At 35.5% G+C, this 19,620-nt stretch overlaps 1 protein-coding gene across 4 annotated transcripts in view; it reads right to left on the reverse strand.

The window, feature by feature from the left end:
* LOC100645609 (large neutral amino acids transporter small subunit 1) overlaps nt 1-19,112 on the reverse strand; it is a 32,571-nt gene extending 13,459 nt beyond the window's left edge. For 2 of the 4 annotated variants that reach the window (XM_003401289.4, XM_012316944.3), the window contains exons 1-3: nt 14,757-14,811; nt 8,961-9,208; nt 7,869-8,115 (exon numbers count right to left, since the gene is read on the reverse strand). In XM_003401289.4, coding sequence (XP_003401337.1) covers nt 7,869-8,115; nt 8,961-9,208; nt 14,757-14,796 — 535 coding nt within the window. In that variant the 5' untranslated portion in view covers nt 14,797-14,811. Of the gene's footprint in view, nt 1-7,868; nt 8,116-8,960; nt 9,209-13,703; nt 13,857-14,756; nt 14,812-18,706 lie in introns of those variants that run through there. The other 2 variants (XM_012316947.3, XM_048412409.1) reach the window with 2 other exon arrangements.
* Nucleotides 19,113-19,620: the final 508 nt, after the last annotated feature.

Below are 19,620 nucleotides of genomic sequence, written 5' to 3' on the forward strand. Positions count from 1 at the left end.
CAACGATACGTATTGTTATGTAATAATCGATGCATTTGCAATGTCATGGTCGAAATTCTGATGCAATCAATTGGAGATTTTGCATTTTTAACGTGTATAGTTATAATATATGTTATAATCTAATTACCTAATAGCAAATAATGTAACTTGGCAGATATGTGATTATAGATATTTTCCTTCTAACGACCGTTAAACGTCATCCTATTATTCTTTGAAGCTTCGCTATCCTAATTGCAAACTAGCAGTATTAAATTGCCAATGAGTAAAAGAAATGATCGAATGACTCTCCAGCGAGCGTTCAATTTCACCGATTTCGAACGAGAATTCTTTTTGTATAGGTACGATCAAGGTCATCTAGACTTTCGATTTCGAGCTGAGTCAGTGGACTAGGATACAGGTAGTATCACTGAAAATGGCGTAGGAAGGAGGTTCACCGATCGTAATGGGAACGCACGTGCAACGACGTGCATGTACGACCGTGAAAAAGATTCTACCTAGCGAACGTGCGACTGGTTCCCTCGTCCTTGGCGGATTCGTTAGCGAAGAAAAGTAAGAAATGTCGACTGATGCAACATCTCGAAGAATATCGCGAGACTTTCCGCCCTCTTTCCCTTCCCACCACTCTTCCTTCTTTCTAGCGTCTTCGCCAGTGCTGTCCTCCGTCATTTCAGACCCTCGTGTGATATTTATCACGAATTCCTCTCGATTTATTAAATATAACATAACGCTCGACTTATCAACAAACTAATTTGTCCAAAGAGCGTCGATCTTCTCCTACTTAGATTCTTAAACTATCGTATTTCGATCTTGATCTCGTCTTAGATATAGACATATCTTGGAATCTTATTCTCTGTAGACATCACTGGTTTCCACTTGTTATTTCGTCTGTCCCTCCTCTTCGTTTCTCGACCTAGAGGTTCTTCTTCGTTCCTCCCGGGAACCCCTTTCGGCGAATTATACTGTTGCGGCTGCCAGTTGACACGTTATTAGAAGATTACGTTTAGTCGCAACGAGACGTGATTGCTGGCGCAGCCTTTTCACTCGATATCGCCACCGTCTCGTCTTGAGGACGACGCCAGCTCGATCGAATCCACTGGCCGACATATCGATCCTTCTCGAGGCCGGTGTCAATGCCTCCGTTTCACGGCGCCGTTAACTTCTTCGCGTTGTATTTTCTATTTTGCCGAATATTACGCACGTCAGAGAAAATTGAGTTCCGAGAGCGAAAAGAGTTGAAAACGGAGAATGCTAATTTGTTGCAATTTTATACATCGCAGAAATAAACAACCAAGACAGACTTTAATGACAGCAGCCTTGGTAGAAATATCTTGTTCTCTCAAATAATTGTTTGCGTTAGTCGTAAAGAATTTTCTCGCTTTTATTTTCATTTTGTCTACTTTAAATCATCAAGTAGCGGAAGAGATGTACGTGTGAAGGAAAGAAGGAGATCTAGGGGTAAAGAGAAGTTACAAATGGAAAAAGTCAACGATTATTCATTGTGTTCCTTTTTTTTTTTTTTTTTTTACGATATAGACCTACCACTAGTCGTAAAAATTCTAATGATCATAATTTTGGAAGAAACGATTTTTTTTTACTAGGAGTGTGTAATTGTTTGTACGATAATTGTTCGATACGTTACAACTTTACTTTATCGTTTTCAACTTAACGTTTCTTTTAAACGCTTTAAACACTCGAGCGAATGTAAGATTAAGAGTTGCGGAATTTCATTCGTTCGAAGAGTGTCGGTGAAGCGCGCAACGTACGAGGAAATGTTCGTACGGGTAATTGTACGTCAGGCCAGTTAGATTTCCCTTGGACTTAATTATTGATCTTCATCACTGCCGGCTCGTTCTAGGAACTAATTTTTCCCTGCACTGGTACATACGCCACTGATAATTAACATACGATCTGGTGTAACCTCGATGAAACAGTAATGAAAACGAATCTGATTATCACAATAAAATATTTTAACCACTCGAACAAGCTTTCTTTATAAACATATATTTATAAAGGAAATTTACATTCTAATTAGAATCGCTTTGAAATATCGATTTAATGGTTAATAGTATAAGTTATATTTATTATATATACATGTTATATATATATTAGGTCATCTTATAATTTCGTGCCAACTTTTGTGTATACATTTCATGTGTCGATCTATAAAGGGCGATTGGGACCAATGCACTTGAGCTTAACTGATCGAGAACAGGCTAGAGCAGATTTTCGTGGGTATAAGATCATAATATAGTGAACACAGTGACTTCCAACAGTAAAAAATCATGAGTGAAACGCGTATCCATTTTTGACATCTCATGTTATAAGAATTTCGGAAAGGAAGTTCTGTAACAATTGCCACGAAAAACATATGTGCTGTTTACGGAGAAAATGCGCTTTCATCTCGCACCTGTAATAAGTGGTTCCAACGTTTTAGAGCTGGGAATTTCTGTTTAGAAGACGAGGAACGCTCCGGGCGTCCTCCTCAGACAGACATAAAATTCGGGATCTTGTTGAAAAATCACGAAGTTTGACAATTCAAGAGATGTAAAATGTTCTGAAAATATCTAAGACAACGATTCATAGGTATTTAAAAAAAATTGGGATGGTGTTAAAGTTGAACGTTTGGGTGCCCCATGAACTTACGGAACGGAACCGTCTTGAACGAATGACAGCGTGCATGTCATTACTTGCGCGTAATAAACATGAGCCATTCCTTAAACGCCTGGTAACTGGTGATGAAAAGTGGATACTTTACGAAAACCCTGAACGGAAACGTAGCTGGTCCCAACGAAATCAGTCACCTCAACGCTGTGCAAAACCAGGGTTACATCCTCGTAAAGTTCTTTTGTGTGTATGGTAGGATTATAAAGGAATACTCTATTTTGAACTTTTATCTAGTGGTGATACCATTAATTCAGACAAATACTACACTCAGTTAGAAAAATTAAGGGAAGCACTAGCTGAAAAACGATCAGGTTTAGTGAATAGGAACAACGTTATCTTCCATCGCGACAACGCTAGACCGCATGTCGCGAAAAGCGTTGCAAAAAAATTGTCTGAATTTAATTGGGAAATTTTACCACATTCCCCATATTCCCCAGACACTGCCACATCTGATTACCACCTGTTCAGATCATTACAACACTTTTTAGTAGGTAAAAAATTTGAAAATATTGACATTCTCAAAAATAGCTCAGAAAATTATTTTAAAGAAAAACAAGAGAACTTTTATCGAGACGGAATAATGGCCCTATCAGAAAAATGGGAAGAAGTTGTACAACGGGAGGAGGATTACATTTTTTCATGAAACTGAAAGGTATGTAAACAATCTTAACATAAATAACCGCTCGAAAAACGGCACGAACTTATGGGATGACCTAATATATATATATATATATATATATATATATATAATATTAATATATATATAATAATATACATTAATATATAATATATTATTATTAATTATATATAAATCTATATATTTATGCTTTCCCGTTATCTAAATTTTAAATCCTTTCCTTACGGTTATACGAGCATCACATTCGGAAAATTGAAACGAAGAGAAAATCGACAGAAAGAAAGAACGAAAGTTTTTTTCATTATCGAGATAAAATTGCTATAATCGCACGATTTGCGCTATAGAAACAGAAAAGAAAAGTAAAAAGTACAAAGAAAGGATATGAAAAGGGTAAAAAACAACTTCGAAGGAAAAAAATCTTTAGAAAAGAACAGAACAAACGCTAAAGAACCATAAAGGTTGCGTTCCAGGCTCCGTCCATCGCGAACTTTGCATCAGAAACCGCCATTTTCGTTTTTATTCGGTTCTCGGAAATTGAACGGAACTCATTTCCTTCGCAAACGTACCTGAAGCTTTCTCGCGCTATCGGAAAATCCTATTCACCGTTCCAGTTCTACGACATTTAACGGGTTATTACGTCCATCGTAGGACAGACGCGGTTCCGGCGTAAGCCGCTTGCGGTCGTCAGGAAATTATCGTTCGCTCTTGCATTTCTAATTAACGATACTTGTCGATCGCTCCGCAGGGTAAAGCGTAAGAAGATTGCATTCCGAATAGAACTAAACTATTGTATCATCAACCAGCTGGTAGCTGGTGATCGTGTGATTTCATGTTGATCATTTCAAAGACACATATATAAAGCCATAAAGCTTTATTGTATCTAGAAATATCGGTGTCGACAAAAGAATTTCAAAGCTAGCGTAATTTCAGGTTAGTTAAATATGATGGTACAAAATACCATTTATGTGGTATGAATAGCGATATCAAACTGCAACGTGTATATTCTATACATACTGATGAGTAACTTTTTCTGGATAACACACTGAACACCCTATTCATTCCTTTAAAAATGTTCATTCGTCTCAATAGCGTTAAGTTAGATTTAGATTTAGTACTATACTGGACAAAATAACATGTATAAATATTTTATCATGTATTTTAATCTCATTTTGTAGTCAGCAGATAAAAAAAGAATAAAATATATGTATATATGTATATATAAATATTCTATATATAAATATTTATGTAGCAAAATACGATGAATATGTTCTGTAACGTACTACGATTATTAATATGAAAAATAACTCCATCTACGAAACGCGAAAACCAAGCGAAAAGCTTAAGTACCAGAGTCGGAAACCTTCTGCAAAATCAAAGCTATTCTATCAATTAAAATTTCGCCATAATTAAACGAACTTCGCGAACGATCGTATTACACAGAACACAAAAACCCAACGACTACTTGTTCCAGAAGATAAGGAAACGTTACGAAACGTCGACAATCGAATCGGTCTCGATCCGCATGCCTTTCGCTCTGCGAGAAGTACAAAGCGCGTTACGCCAACAAAACTACGTATATTTTCTCCTTAACTGCAACTCGATGCAATTTTTTCGAATCTTGCTTTGTCCGCAGAAACGAAGAAAGAGAATAAAAGGTGAGAAAAAGAACAGGATATTTCTGCGGGTACGCGTTGCGTTCGCCGTTTCATAAAAAGATATACGCAATACGGTAGATGCAGAACGATACCAGCGACCACAGGAACTCGATATCTTCTCTGTGATACTGGTATTCCTGCGGGATTCGTCGAGGAGAAACGCTGTTTCTTTAGTTTATTCGTAGTACACAAAATGGATGAATGTTGATTGATAGTTGGTTATTTTATTCTACGAAAGGAAAATGGTAGACGAACAATACAAATTTAATCAATTAATATCCTATAGATATTGTCTAATTATATTTAAGACTTTCCACATATAGATAGTATACAATTTCAAAATGTATTTTATCAATCACAAAATTTCTTTATCCGAAAAAGAAAAACACAAAATACATGTATATATATATATATATATATATATATATATATATATATATATATATATATATATACATAAAAGCATGAGACACAATTTCGTTACATGATTCATAAAATTTGACTACACGAAGCATAAAATTATTTCCTATAACGGATCACCGGAAATCACGGAACGTTACGACATTGGATATTCCGTCTACCATGATTCTAGGAAGCGATCTGTTCTGAGGATCCCTCGAAATGATTCCTATGTGAACGTGATTCGAGAAAAACTAGGTGAGGTGTTTATGGAATGTTCTTGCACGGTCGTCGATATCGGCATGCAACGTTTTATTTCGTTATTACTCACGCTATGGTTACTCGTCATTACAAAGGAAATAACTCGAAGGCTGCGAATACGATCGTCGCGAATTTCTAGAACCGGCGCGGCGCAGAGCGGCGTCTTCTCACAACATTACCAATCGATCAAGAGGAGTCAACCCTCTCGCGATGAACGTTAGATTCATCCCAACTAATTTTAGCAACAGAATTTCATCGTGATTAAATTTACGAATTAATTTTTATTTCATTTTCTTAGTAAATGTTGCAGTTATTAAAGTCAACTATCGTAGACATAGGTCTAGGTAATTTTTTGGATGATGTAGAATGGATTAGAGCAATAACGTAAATTATCTATCCTTTGGTAATGATAAGATAAAAATATGGCAGATTTCCAACAAAATGAAAGATCAATAGAGAAAATAAGAGATGGTGCATAAAAATTCATCATCTATTGACTTCTCCTTTTATGATTCTCTATTAGTACTTACATGTATTCGACCAAGTTAGTTACAGCTTCAATATTATGACGGATATTTGAGTGACAAGTAGTATATTTTGTACCGCGAGTGTAGATAACTTGATATTTTCATATTGAAACGATTTTGAAAAATTTCAATTTCGAAGAAAGAACGTTACAATTAAATTGCCAATCGAAGGAAACTTTTGCTCCAAGGAGAATCTATAAGAAAGGTTATAGCTTCAATTCGAAACAATCGGATTTGACTTTTCATCGGTTTGAGATCGAGGAACAAAGCCATGATTCCCCCCGAGTATTCGTTCAATCGGAGAACAGCGTTTACCAGGTCTCCAAGAAACATCCTCGATTATTTCAGACAAAAACATAGAGCCAGGCGACTCAAAGACTAAGATTATTGGAGGAATTACAAATTGTTCGCGTAATGAGAAGCAACATTAGCTTCGAAAGCTCCCTGAAGGACGCAAGGACAATGGAGAACGAGTCGTCCGCTTTTCTCTCGAGAAAAAAATGAGCAAGGACAAGCCGAGGATGTAATTCCACGGACCATTAGAACATTGCCGATCTTTCTAAATAAAAAGATTCTAAGAGGATCTCCGGAGAACGTCCCTGGGACAAGCAATTAGTTTGAAATATTTTTTAACGACCAAGCTTCTTGTCGTACTTGGTAAGTATTTTCTAGGGATTAAAATATTTTCGAAATATCTTTGATAGCGTTAGTATAATATAATAGTATTAGTATAATTACTGATAAGATAGGCGAGATTATAAGAATATTTCTTAAAGATAAATTCAGTGTATGATGTTTTGCGGCAAGTCAACAATCGAACCATTGAAATTAATATTTACGATCGTAACGACGGTATAGTCCGGTAAAGAGGAGCCGGCATTAAAAGCCGCCTAGAAAGATGAATAACGATGAAGCGGAGAAAGTAATTCAATTAGTCGAGATTGGTACTAGTGAATGACGGTGGAACAAGCATCCAATTGCGAGGGGCAGTGCTACAGTGTTCTTGGAACGACCAGAAAATCCGGCGGTTCAATTAACAACCATGCCGAGGAGGGGTCCTCCGATAGAACAAATCACGTCGTCGCATCGATTAAACGACGCTCGTTCGAGAGCTTAATTTCCGTGAGAATAAACAAACCTAATTTCTTCCAACGAATTTAACTTCTTTCGCTTCTTCTAAGAGTGATATTTCAGTGATGACTCAGTGATGATGATGATACTGGCCCTTTTTATAGAGATTGGTAATAGAATTTCTTTTAAATTAACGATCATCGTTTTATATTTAAATTGCCGAAGGAAATTTATTAAACGATCAAGTCACTGCTTTGACATATGATTCAAGGAAGTGTTTAAGAAGTTGTAAACTTTTAATGGATGTTACGCCTCAAAATAAACATTACGTGGCATTGAAACAGCTCGTATATGTATATCTATCTATGTTGTTTCATATCGATGAAACAATCAAAAACTGGAGCTTTAAGTCAAAATCTGTCTTAACCCGTAAGTCACTTTCTTAATCTAACGATTAATAAAAATTAAACAAATCCTTTAATTCTAACGCTCGATCGTCTTTCATTGTGTTGTATAACCAAAGATTAATATATATAAAGGAAAATAAAAAGATAAGAAACAGAGAAGAAAATAATTATCATTAAAAATTGCTGGTTTTATGCGTTATTGTTTCCAGAAAGCAAACATAGTTGTATAAAAGATCGATTAACTCACAGATGCAGCACGCTGCCAATATCCTCGTGGCATCGTCCGGCGGTGCACAATCCGGAAACACTGGTTTCAACACGTAAACGCTAAAAGTTAAGGCAACGATGGCCTGGCTGCAAGGCCGGACTATCATGCACTCAACCCAGAGCCTGATGAACGCCAGAAAGGGTCCGAAGGTCTCCATGATATACGCGTAATCGGCACCCGACTTTCTGATCATGCAACCTAGTTCCGCGTAACAGTACGCACCTACCTGTCGTTTAACAAAGCAACAAACCATTTAAAATACAGACCATTAATAATAATATCTTAGATATTTTAGCAGTTAATATATTTCTTGGAGTCTTAGATGGATCTGTTCAAAGAATGTTATCGTTAAAAGCGTGTAAAAACCAATTGCTTTTAGTTAGATTGATTTTAATTTGAATAAATTTAAGTATAAAATAAAATTAAGTGTAATGTATTGAAGTATATTCGACGATAGAAAATACTATGATCTTGTTTTTTAGTTAGTAACAAAAGGATTTAATCAAGTTTTTAACTTTCTCGCAGCTGTAATTGATTTTTTATTCAAGTTCGTTAAACGGATAAAATACATATTCACGTGAGACTGTACGTATAACATCCATGTAATTCAATGTTCGTAATTACGAGCAATCAACTTTCTCCTTTCGCTGTTTTATATATTTCTAATGGCGCTTTGAAAGAATTGCCATGCGTATACTGTACACGCATACTTTATCCACGCGACAGTGGTCGAACTCGTTAGCGTACCAGGCTAATTTCTTCGCAAATCACATAGATGAGAGAACGTAGTCAGCGATCCTAAGTGATCGATTGATCACGCGAGACACACTTCGGCATACCGTATAATGTCAGAAACTCTACAAAACAAATTCTACCAATATTCTCCCAATTCTACTTCACATTTCAAAATATCCAATTTCTCCAATAGATTAAAACTTTCTTATACGTGTATGTTGTTGTTAAGGAAATCTCAATTTTGCGAATACATACTCCGTTTATAGAATGAACGATTTTAAAGAACAGAGCTGCCTCTGTCTTTAAGAAGGAAAAAAAAAATAATGGCGTACGCACCGTGGAGAAGATACCGGAAGCTGTCCATACCAGAAGACTCGCGTTCACGCTTCCTGTATACTTGAGAACGCCGGTCGGGCTAACGAATATGCCAGAACCAATAATGGAGCCAACGATCACGGTAATTCCATTCAATAGGGACATCTTCGCCTCTAGTTTGATCTCGTCGTTGGCTTTATCGGTGATTGGAACCGGGTCATACGGCCCCTTCTCGTCATCCTTGATGCTTCCCGACTTCGACATCCTCCCTGCAGCCGAACCAATAAAGGTGAATTTCTTTTATTTCTATAAAAATTGACGCACTCAGATTTACCACTTCGTTCATAAAATATGTATTCGACCCCTTTTATTCATATTTTTAATATTTGATATATTATTTCTAATGTTGCTCTACAATAAGCTGGATGTAAATATCTATTATGGTTACTAGGACACAGATTCTTTCGGATTTAACACATTCGATCTAAATCCTAAATAAGATAAATACGATCGGAATAAAAATTCTTCTCAATTCTTCTGAATACTTTTAAAGAAAAGCGGTAGCTTTTCCATTTTCCATAAAATATCTAGAAAGAAAAATAGAAAACACCATCTATTGACCGAGCTCGATCAAGAACGGCATGAAATAAGCGTAGTAAGAAACATTGAAACCACCGCGCAATTTCTTATCCTCGTACGTTCGATTCATTAGACAAAAAGCGCCATTCTGAAGAATACAGTCAGTAAATCAGCTTATCGCACCCAGTCTACTCCACTTTTACCAATGGAATTTCCATCGTTTCGTTTCTTGTCTCTGAATAATTCATCTCAGTAAGAAACGATACGGTGTAACTTTTACTTCGTAGTCAGAATGTGCCAATTCATCTCTCGACTTTTCACCTAAGAAGATACAAACTGGTTAGTGAGAAACGTATAAATGAGCCGAATGTTTTCTTTTTATCTCTGAGCAAATGAAATGCAGCTTTGAACCTTTAACCGCTTAAAATACTTTGTTTCAGAGAACTATTTTAATCGTTGATCTTTATGAGTTCGAAAACTACGATATCTTATACTATCTAAAATACCTGTGTGTTAATGGTTTTTTAATATAACAAAATTTCATCACTTTCATTGACAAACTGAGAAAGAATTTCTTAAGGAAATAAATAAATATCTTAACCTTAATCGATAAATTGAATAAGTCAAGTCCATGAAATTTTAGTAATTTTTACTTTTGTGATTATTTGAAAAACATCAAATGATCGTGTGTGTGTGTGCAATATGTATATACTATCGTCAAATTTTATGCCCTGCATGGCGAATTTAAATGATCCGCATTTGACATTCAGCTGATAATCAAATTAATGTAAAGTCATTCGCGCGATAAAGTTTTTTCTACGAAAGTGTCCTCGTCTTCTTGGTCTTGTCCCTGAAAATTATCGAATCAGTAAATAACTTTTCAGGTATTATAAATATTGAAATAAAGAATATAATCACCAAACATGTTTTTACTAGGAAAAAGAAACGATAATTTGATTTGTTATGTCTCCTCTATTGTTACACATACTGTAAAATTGGTGACCAATGCAAATTAACGTAAAAAGTGAAAACGTATAAAAATTTCCATCTCAAAATACACATAGCAATCTCAAGTAAAATTTTCGAGTTTCGAGACAAACAGAATATCCATAAAAAATTATGCTTTTAGATAGGATATATTAAAATTGGCGTGTAGTTTGCATAGTAAATCGATTATTATCCGCCCAGCATCGAATGCCGTCAGACGAGATTGTTTTCTGCACGAGCAACATCTGAAACGTAATTTTTGCAAGCTAATCGCGTCATTGTGATTTTTTTCGAGTGGAAATATCCTCCTTCGCAGCCGCGGAATTAACCAACAGTGTGCACAAACGTCGACACACACCTTTCTACCGCCTGGTCGGCCTTTGTAATGTCGTTTATCTGCTGGATTCCAGAAATTTTCGAAATATGGTTGTGGAGTTTTGCCAATAGGTATTTTAGTGTATTTTATCGTTTAAAGTTATTTTACAAGCAATAGAGAAGAATCTTTCTTCTGTAAAATGAGAGAATTGAAGAGATACTGCGTAAAACAAGGTTAAAATAAAAGCTAACGAATACTTAATCTTTCGTAAATAATTTTTGTTGAAAATGAACATCTTTTTAAACGTAATTTTTATTGTAAAGTAAAGCTTTTTATTATAATAATTTTTATCACAGATATAATCGAGGATAAGTATTCTAATTAAACTTTTCTAGAATTACAGCGAATATTACGTTTTATGAATTTATCTGCTCATTCTAATGATTCAGTAGCAATGAATCGATGATAAAGATGAATTGTTCTCTTTGATCTAATATTACTTTATTTACAAACATATTACAAGGACATACTTTATAATTTGGTTTCACAGTTTTAATTATAATCATTAATCGTAGGATTACCGTAGCATGCCTTCATAAAAATTTTCTTACACCCTTTGCTAAGGATATCAATCCCTTCCTCCACTGTATTTAAAACCCAAGGCAAACTCAGTCACGTACATCACTACAATGATTTTCATACCACTGAATCAAACCAAGTGCTACTGTCTGCGAAGCTACGAAATTACAACGTGATCTGCCCTAGCTGTAAAATAATTTATACCAGAGTACTATAAACTTATCAAACTATTATATTAACTTATTTCAGAGTCGAATGCACTATATTTGAACATCAATAATTTCCTCGTTTCTCACAGAGGAAACTAAAATCCTCTCACTCAACGAACGCTTAAGATATTTACGTTAAGCTTAACCTTGCACATTGTTTGCCGAACGATAACGAAATGAATTCACATGAAAACACATTTTTCGGCCAACAGTTTTATTCAACCACACGCGTATCCAGACTAATCTGCAAAAACTGTCATCTCTTGTATCGATTTTATTCTTGAATCGATACCGATCGACCAATCACATCCACGAACGACGATACACGCCTTTCTACCACCTGTACGATGAATACATTCGAAGGTGCAAAACCAGTTCTTAATCCGTTCCGCCACGTTTTTAAAGTGGCAATTTAATCGTACCTCGAATTCCCTATTTGCTACATAAATTCATAACCAATCGAGACTTAGAGCTACTGTGTCAGATGGAAAGCAACTGGCCTTTACTTAACCTTTACATCGCCTTTCCATTCTTTCATTATACCTACATACATACATATGTTTCACATAATGCATTTAACAATCGATTCGGACCGATTTTTCAGAGCGATTGATATTAATTTTTCGCTGTAAGTGTATCGAATTGTAAAAAAAAAACTTTAAAAGAACCGTAAAAGAACCTTTCTCCGAAAAAATGTTATTCGTTAATGCCTACACGTCAAACTATGTCGCGGTTCTACAGATATATCTACTTACGTATGTAATGACTCATGAAAATATTTATTTATTATATTTGAACGCTTATAGAAACTTCTTTTCAATATATCGTGCGTGTTACACAGGAAACTTTATACGATATGATATACCATGATGTTCGATAGAAATATTAAAACATATCTGTATAGGAATTACAAGATATTTATTGCAAGCACACACTTCAGAAATAGAGGTATTTGAGCAATCTTTCCCCGACTTTCCCTTAGATACTCGAAATTTTACTTATTATATTAAAGACGTATGGTATATGTACAACAAATTTAATGTTTCTAAACCGATTTGATATATTTTAAAGCATGTTAAAACGAACACCAACTACTTGTGTACATAAAATTATTGTATACATTGTATACATTATACATAACGTTATGTATGTATATATATATATATATACTTACATAACGTTATATATGTATATATATATAATTAATGTTATGTGCAATAATGTTATGTATATGTAATGTTATGTATATATATATATAATCTCTTGTTTGTATGAAAATCGCTAAAAAAGAAAAGGAATAAGGACGAAGGAAGAAAACCTCGAAAGCTAGTCGTTTTACATAAATAATCGTAATATCTGCACTCTAATGCAGGTTCAGCGGCGTATATTTCATGTTAATTCTTTGGTTGACAGCGCTGCAATTCGGTGCGTCGATCATAACAAAGTCATTCATCTTTCCACTATCAACGAGCAGCTATGGAAAATGGTACGCAAACTTTCAACCACTAACGTAGAAAGTAACCGATGGTAATATATTTTTATTAATTCTCTGGTGTACGTTTAATTCCCTTTCTTTTCTAGTACATATTAGAAAAGCCCAGAAAAATATCATCACTTTGCAATTTCTAATCCTAGATTTATTATAATTATGTATTTTTCTATACATTATAACGTAATTATTTTATCATTGTTATCGTTTAATATTTTTACATAGCAATGTTTTTAAAATAACTATTCATAAATTTAAAGAAAAAAAATAGCAACTAATGTACAATTTATTTGCATTACATTAAAGACACCGTAAAGTAACCGACAATCTTTGTAAAATTAATAAAAATTTATTCCATAAACTAAACACACACACAGAAATTAGGAAGGTAAGCGAAGTTATGATACATAATCTAAAGTTCATTTACACCTCTGTGTATATATAAGTTTAAAATTTTGTAAACTCGACCGACAATATCGTTCTAGGATTATACTAACGACTATTCAAACATAACCTCTGATAGTCCATCTATTTTATTTGCCAAGTTTCTATATTACCAGTAAGAAACGAAAAGTATCGATAAACTTTATTCTTTCTCTACATACCAAAGGTTCCATACGTGTGTCGCATTTCGTTAAGCTACAAAATCCTTGCTTATTGGATATGTAGATCATCAAGCCGATAGAAGCCGTCCTTTGTGCTTAAACGTCGCGTTGTGTCGATAAACAAGGGATATATGAAACAAGTAGGATCAACGTAAATCGTTGTTAGAACGCAAACTAAAAGAAACGAAGAATAAAACGACGACGTCCACGCGAAACCATCGTAGATACTATCGAAGGGAAAACGATAACGATCGATAGTCGATCTTGTCGTGCATTTGCACAGTTGATTGAAAAATAAGGTGTAATTGCATCCAACCGCAAGATGTAATTCGCTACTTGGCACAAAGTGTGAGTTTCCGTCGAATTTTCCTATATCGATTCATCATAATATATTTATTAATCTTTTGGAAGAATCAAGATTCTTTAACTCGTCGCACGCTTCTGTCACTTAATTTTTTCATTGTCATTTTTTCAACCCAAAGCTGTCACATCGATATCGTTCATATCGAAGGTCGAACGTCTCTGCGCTTGTGTGTAGAACTGCTTGCGTAATCGATAAGTTTGAGGCGCCGTTTTGGAAATAATCAGGCTAATCGTCGATATTAAAGCGCGTACAAATTGCGTGTCAGAGATGAAAGCAATATATTCAGTGTAATCACCGCCATTTTGTCTAGTTTTAATCTTGAAGAAATGATGTGTTAGTAAAAAGATGAAAAGTATGAAAATTTGTTTGGATACTGGTCAGTGAACATGTGTTCATCCGTATACATCGATATATTTGTATAGTTAAGAATGGCTACAATACAGAGAGTGCTGGTAAACCTATGCTTTTTACATTGTTCGTAAATCCAAAGGAACTATCGAAAAAGAAAGACAAGAAGGACATAGTTTAAGCAAGTATGTGAGTACATATATCGTATTTACTACATTCATCGATCTTATTCTTTGTCCTGACATGTCCATTGCGTCTATAATGTGTTTAAACCGACTAGAGACTTTTACTACGATGATATTGCATTAGTAACAACTTGAACCAAATATTAAGTTACATACCATTAAACAAGTAAGCGAACGTGGCTTGTAAATTACACATAACTTGTATCCTGTACGATTAAATTTCGATTAGTAGCAGTCTGAAACCGTAATAATGGAGAACAATAACCTTGTTTATGTAGGCTATGTTGTCAAATAGTCAACTGTAATACGGTATACATAGGTATAAAAACCTGTTTTTATGATCGAGTCTACCGCTTTAAAAATATAGCATACAATTCCATTTTTATGATTAATGTCACTTAGAGTGTTACACAAAATTTAGAAAAAACTCGAGAATACCATCAAACCCTGAACTTTCTCCCCGTATTTACTCCTCTCCTCCCTATTTTTACTGGCTTATCTGTTAACCCGTATACCGTAAATACTGACAGACAGTTTGTGCTGATAGCTACTTGTTAAATCGTAAAATTATAACGCAATCGATACTCCTTAGAATCTACACTCGAGAAACAAGTCGCTTCAACAAACAACGCCACGTGAAGCTTACAACTGGTGTTAATAATCGCACGGTGCCATATTTCATCTCGCGCGTCCTATAGTCGTGCATTATCGAATATCTTTGCATCTTGCGTTCAGAGATAGCATATTGTTTCAATTATCTGGTAATTGCTTTCATAATTGTAAATTTCCTCAGCGTATAGCGATAAGAAGTAAAACAAGGAAGAATGCTTATAAAATTGGGATTGAGAAAGAGAGAGTATTATCGCACGATGTTTCGAAAATCTCGAAATAATTATGTAATTGTATGTTACTTCGATCCTATAATCTTATCCTTTAAAGTAGAAGGTGATGATAATCAATCTAATTAAATATGAAAACGAACGATCTTTTTCTTTTTCTTTTTGTCAGAAAACGTAATCCATCGTTTCTACGTGCAATAAAGTATTGGTCGTAGAAAATTGCACCAAGAGAAGAATTTTATTAGCAATCTCCCAACAAGAAGAAACGTTTAACAAGCAACCCCCTTTAATGCGATCTGCTAATACGTCACGTCTGGCAGTCGTACTGCTTCAAGCCTGTTCCTCGAACTACACGTACAGTATGCACACGTATCAAAAAACATATACAAATGCACTATTGTACTATTCCTTCCATCTAGTCATTTGTACAAGCTTTGTGCAAAACTTTGTTCTGAACTTGCATATAGTCGATCTAAGAACCCCTTTCTGGTCTATGGGTTTCATCTTTGCGGACATTTTCATCTTGGATGACACAATACAACAATGTATTTTCTACTTCGAATTATGTTGAGAGTAACAATTTCTGAAAGATTGCCATTGTGTAATATGCATCTTATCGCTACTTTCGTGTTTACCTTAAGATTGAATTTAAAGATTGGTAAAAAATATCGTATCTCTTCTATCCATGTAATTATTTGTGGATCAACATATATGTATATACCGAGAACTATGAAAGTGGTTTTTAAACTAAGGAATTAAAAATATGATGGTTAAATCTGGTTTTATACATATGCACTGAAAACTAAACAGGAATTCCGATGGGTTTGGAGGGTCCCGAAACTTTCGTGGAACATTACGTCAGTTTTCATTGATCTTGCGCCGCCAACGTCGGTTTGTTCGCCGTGTAACGGGAACGTAACCTGTACTTAAGACACCCGTAAAAGATAACCACGCGACATCGGTCCCTTCATGCGACACGGATTAACGGAAATTATTATTTAAAAAAATCTTGTCCCCTTCGTGTCGCTCGACGATCATGACCAACGTCAACTTGGAACTTCTAAACGTCGTAAAGAGTTCACGAAATGTCAAACTTCAAACGCTGATACGAATTACAAATCTCGCTAATTTATCAACTTTACAATTTATTATTTCTTTCAATAATTACACCAATTTCATATTTTCTTCTTTTTTTAGATAATTTTAATATCGATCAATTTATCGAATAATTCGACATATTCAGAAAATGTCCCCTTTCCTTTAATAACTAAATAACCTAAACTATAATATTGTTATTAAAAATGTTCAATGATTTATAATACTGCCATTTTATATTTCCTTTTGATTCCAAATTTTTTTAGACGATATTTCTAAATGCTTAAGAGATACTTGTCCGTAAGTATCACACGATATGTTTACCAGAGATGCGTTAGCGACCCTAAATACCTGTCAGAAATGGTAACTAAACGTGTTCAAATCATACTGGGAATATGTTATCGATCCGTTTGCAGTCGATTGTTGTGATAAGGGACGAAGTGTATTTTGTAATGCAGCACCACAGCGCGATCGCACAATAACAAATCCAATTGGAACATCTAATTTTCTATAATTCGTTAACAATATTAACAAGCGTTTATCGCAATAACATGTGCTATATCATCATTTAAGATTGTGAACAGAAAGCTCCGAATAAAAGGCCAATATATTTGGAACGATACTATTACGAAAATAAAATGGAGCTTACAAACCCCAATAATTTGTACTACTGACAGAGTGTAGTGACCAGTTATTACAATGATTACATACAATATCAATTACTATATTCCTATATACTATGTTAATATATTTTTATATGACTACTTGCTATGTCGTTCTACATATTATATATATATCATGTATAGTGTATTAATACATTATGTGTACTACTACGTTTTACGTGTATTATTAAGTTACTATCAATATGAAACGAAAACTGTATGTATTCAGAATAGTAGGTAGTACTTTTAGTACAGAACTAATGAATGATTTAGAAATTTGTACTATAGATTTAAAACGTTCTTTGAAACACGACAGCTGAATTGAAGTAGAAATTTGTATTTCTGTCATTATTGATTTTTTTTCTGATCTTTTCTCCATTCTGAGGAGGGTCGAAACGAGGGTAGAAGTTTGAATACAAGATCGGAAGTACATGGCTAATATTAGGAGCCGAAGGATGGCTAAATGTAAAGGAGTTGAAGTCACATCATTGTTAAAAGTTGCTTTAGTAGAGGGTCAATTTTACAGATACATCAAGAAGCAGAAGGATAGTTTTTTAATTAAATAAAAATGTCTAGTCGACACTTGTGTGCGTGGTGTGTGTACTTGTAAACACAATATCGAATTGTACGAAAAGAAACTCTCATCGAGTGTCAGAATTTCGTTACAAATTCGACTGAATCACGACTGAAGCACGCCTGAATCTCAACAGAGTTACAACTTTAATATCTAGCTCCTTTTACTAAGAACTAGACTACTACTTGGCACATCGAACGTTCCGTGTTCATAAAAGATTCGCATGTAATATTTCGGAGTGGAAAGGCAGATGTGCTTAACGCGATATTCACAGGGTGTGCTAACCCGCTTCGCTAACCGATGGAAGAAAAGGCTAGTTTCCACTAGCGTGAACGTAGCGGCATGGCGGGTAAAAAATCAATAGACCACGTGGGTCGCCGACCGGGTTTTCCGAACCTAGTTTTCGTCCTACGTTATCATGCCGGATAATCTGACGTCAGACAAAGAATTTCGTAATTCGGCGGAAAAAGGTAAAGATGATTGCCAAAGGAAGCTGGCGACATCTCTATGAAAAGGGTTGATTTCATTAACCACCGTATCCAAATGTGCATCGTGGCTCTCGTATCTCAATCATAGGTGTCACACAATCATATTCAGTCAAAAAAATATCAATAGATATGATTCTTCGAATATTCGCTAATAATGTTTAAAGTCGATCAATTTCTCATTTCTAATTTCTCTAGTTCTCTTAGGAGAGTGATAATTTACTTAGCCCTCACATACGACTGACGTCGTTATTCATAACGTAACTTGCATAATAACATTACCGATGCGATCTTACGAGATTACTTAATGCCCTATCCTTTAGCTATTTACAATAATTCGCACGAATATCCATCAAACTTTCATTCAATATTTCCCTCGCTTATACAACCCTCCACGTTCATCAAACACCAAACAAACACCAAAAAGACAGGTCCATTGAAAATTACTCACCGAATAATCAATATTCGGAGGAAACGCGATGCTCAACCTTTAGAGGTTCTATGTAGTTCTCTTGTCGAATATCACTGGTCACTGGTGCGTATAGACAGAGGATAGCCTCTATCGACGATCGACGCGTCACAGAGAAAATTCACCGGGATACGATGTCCGGTATACACGCGACGTACTCAAAGCATCGTTCTTCCTCTCCGTATCCTTAGTTCCTGTTCCGGTTGGTTCGGGTGGTCCGATCGTCGACACCGGCAACTGCCAAGGGCGGATGTGATTCAGCACGACGTAGCACGAGGATTAGAGAAGCCACGAAACGTGCAGCACACTGGTCGAGCTCTGAATGACTGTCGTCGAACGTTCGTTCCGTTCGTGGACTTCGAGCATTATAACGTGCGGCAACGAGTGCCGGCGCATGTCGTCCCTCTCCTCTCCCTTTCTCTCTCCACATTTTCTATCTCTTTCTCTCTGTCTTTTCTCTGGCGGGCCTATGAAGCCTTTGTGCGCGCGTGCATCACGGTGCGTGTATATGGCCGCGGAGTACAAACCACGCTATGCCACCCTAGAGCTTTATCGACCGGTCTATCGGTCGTTCCTTTCTACCAATTATTATTATCTCGACCGTTCTCAGTAGCGATTTTGCATTAAGTTAGTTGTCTTCTTTTATGTTTTAAATGCATGATGTATGGACGTTGGAGTGTGATTGAACGCTGCCTCAAGCTGGAATTTAGGGGATCCTATGATCGCTGGTTGTGCGTTTGCAAATGGGATACTGCAGTCACTGGATCCTTTGCTGGAGGTGTAGAGCAAACGTTATGTAACTACGTAAAATTCAGTCAGTTGAGTTAGTATTTTCGAGTTCGTACGATTAAAGTTCCAGAAAAGGAAAATTGTTTAAGTTTCTTGGATTAGAGGTG

Source organism: Bombus terrestris, chromosome 15 (assembly GCF_910591885.1).
Source record: "Bombus terrestris chromosome 15, iyBomTerr1.2, whole genome shotgun sequence".
In the NCBI taxonomy this organism is placed as follows: Eukaryota; Metazoa; Arthropoda; class Insecta; order Hymenoptera; family Apidae; genus Bombus; species Bombus terrestris.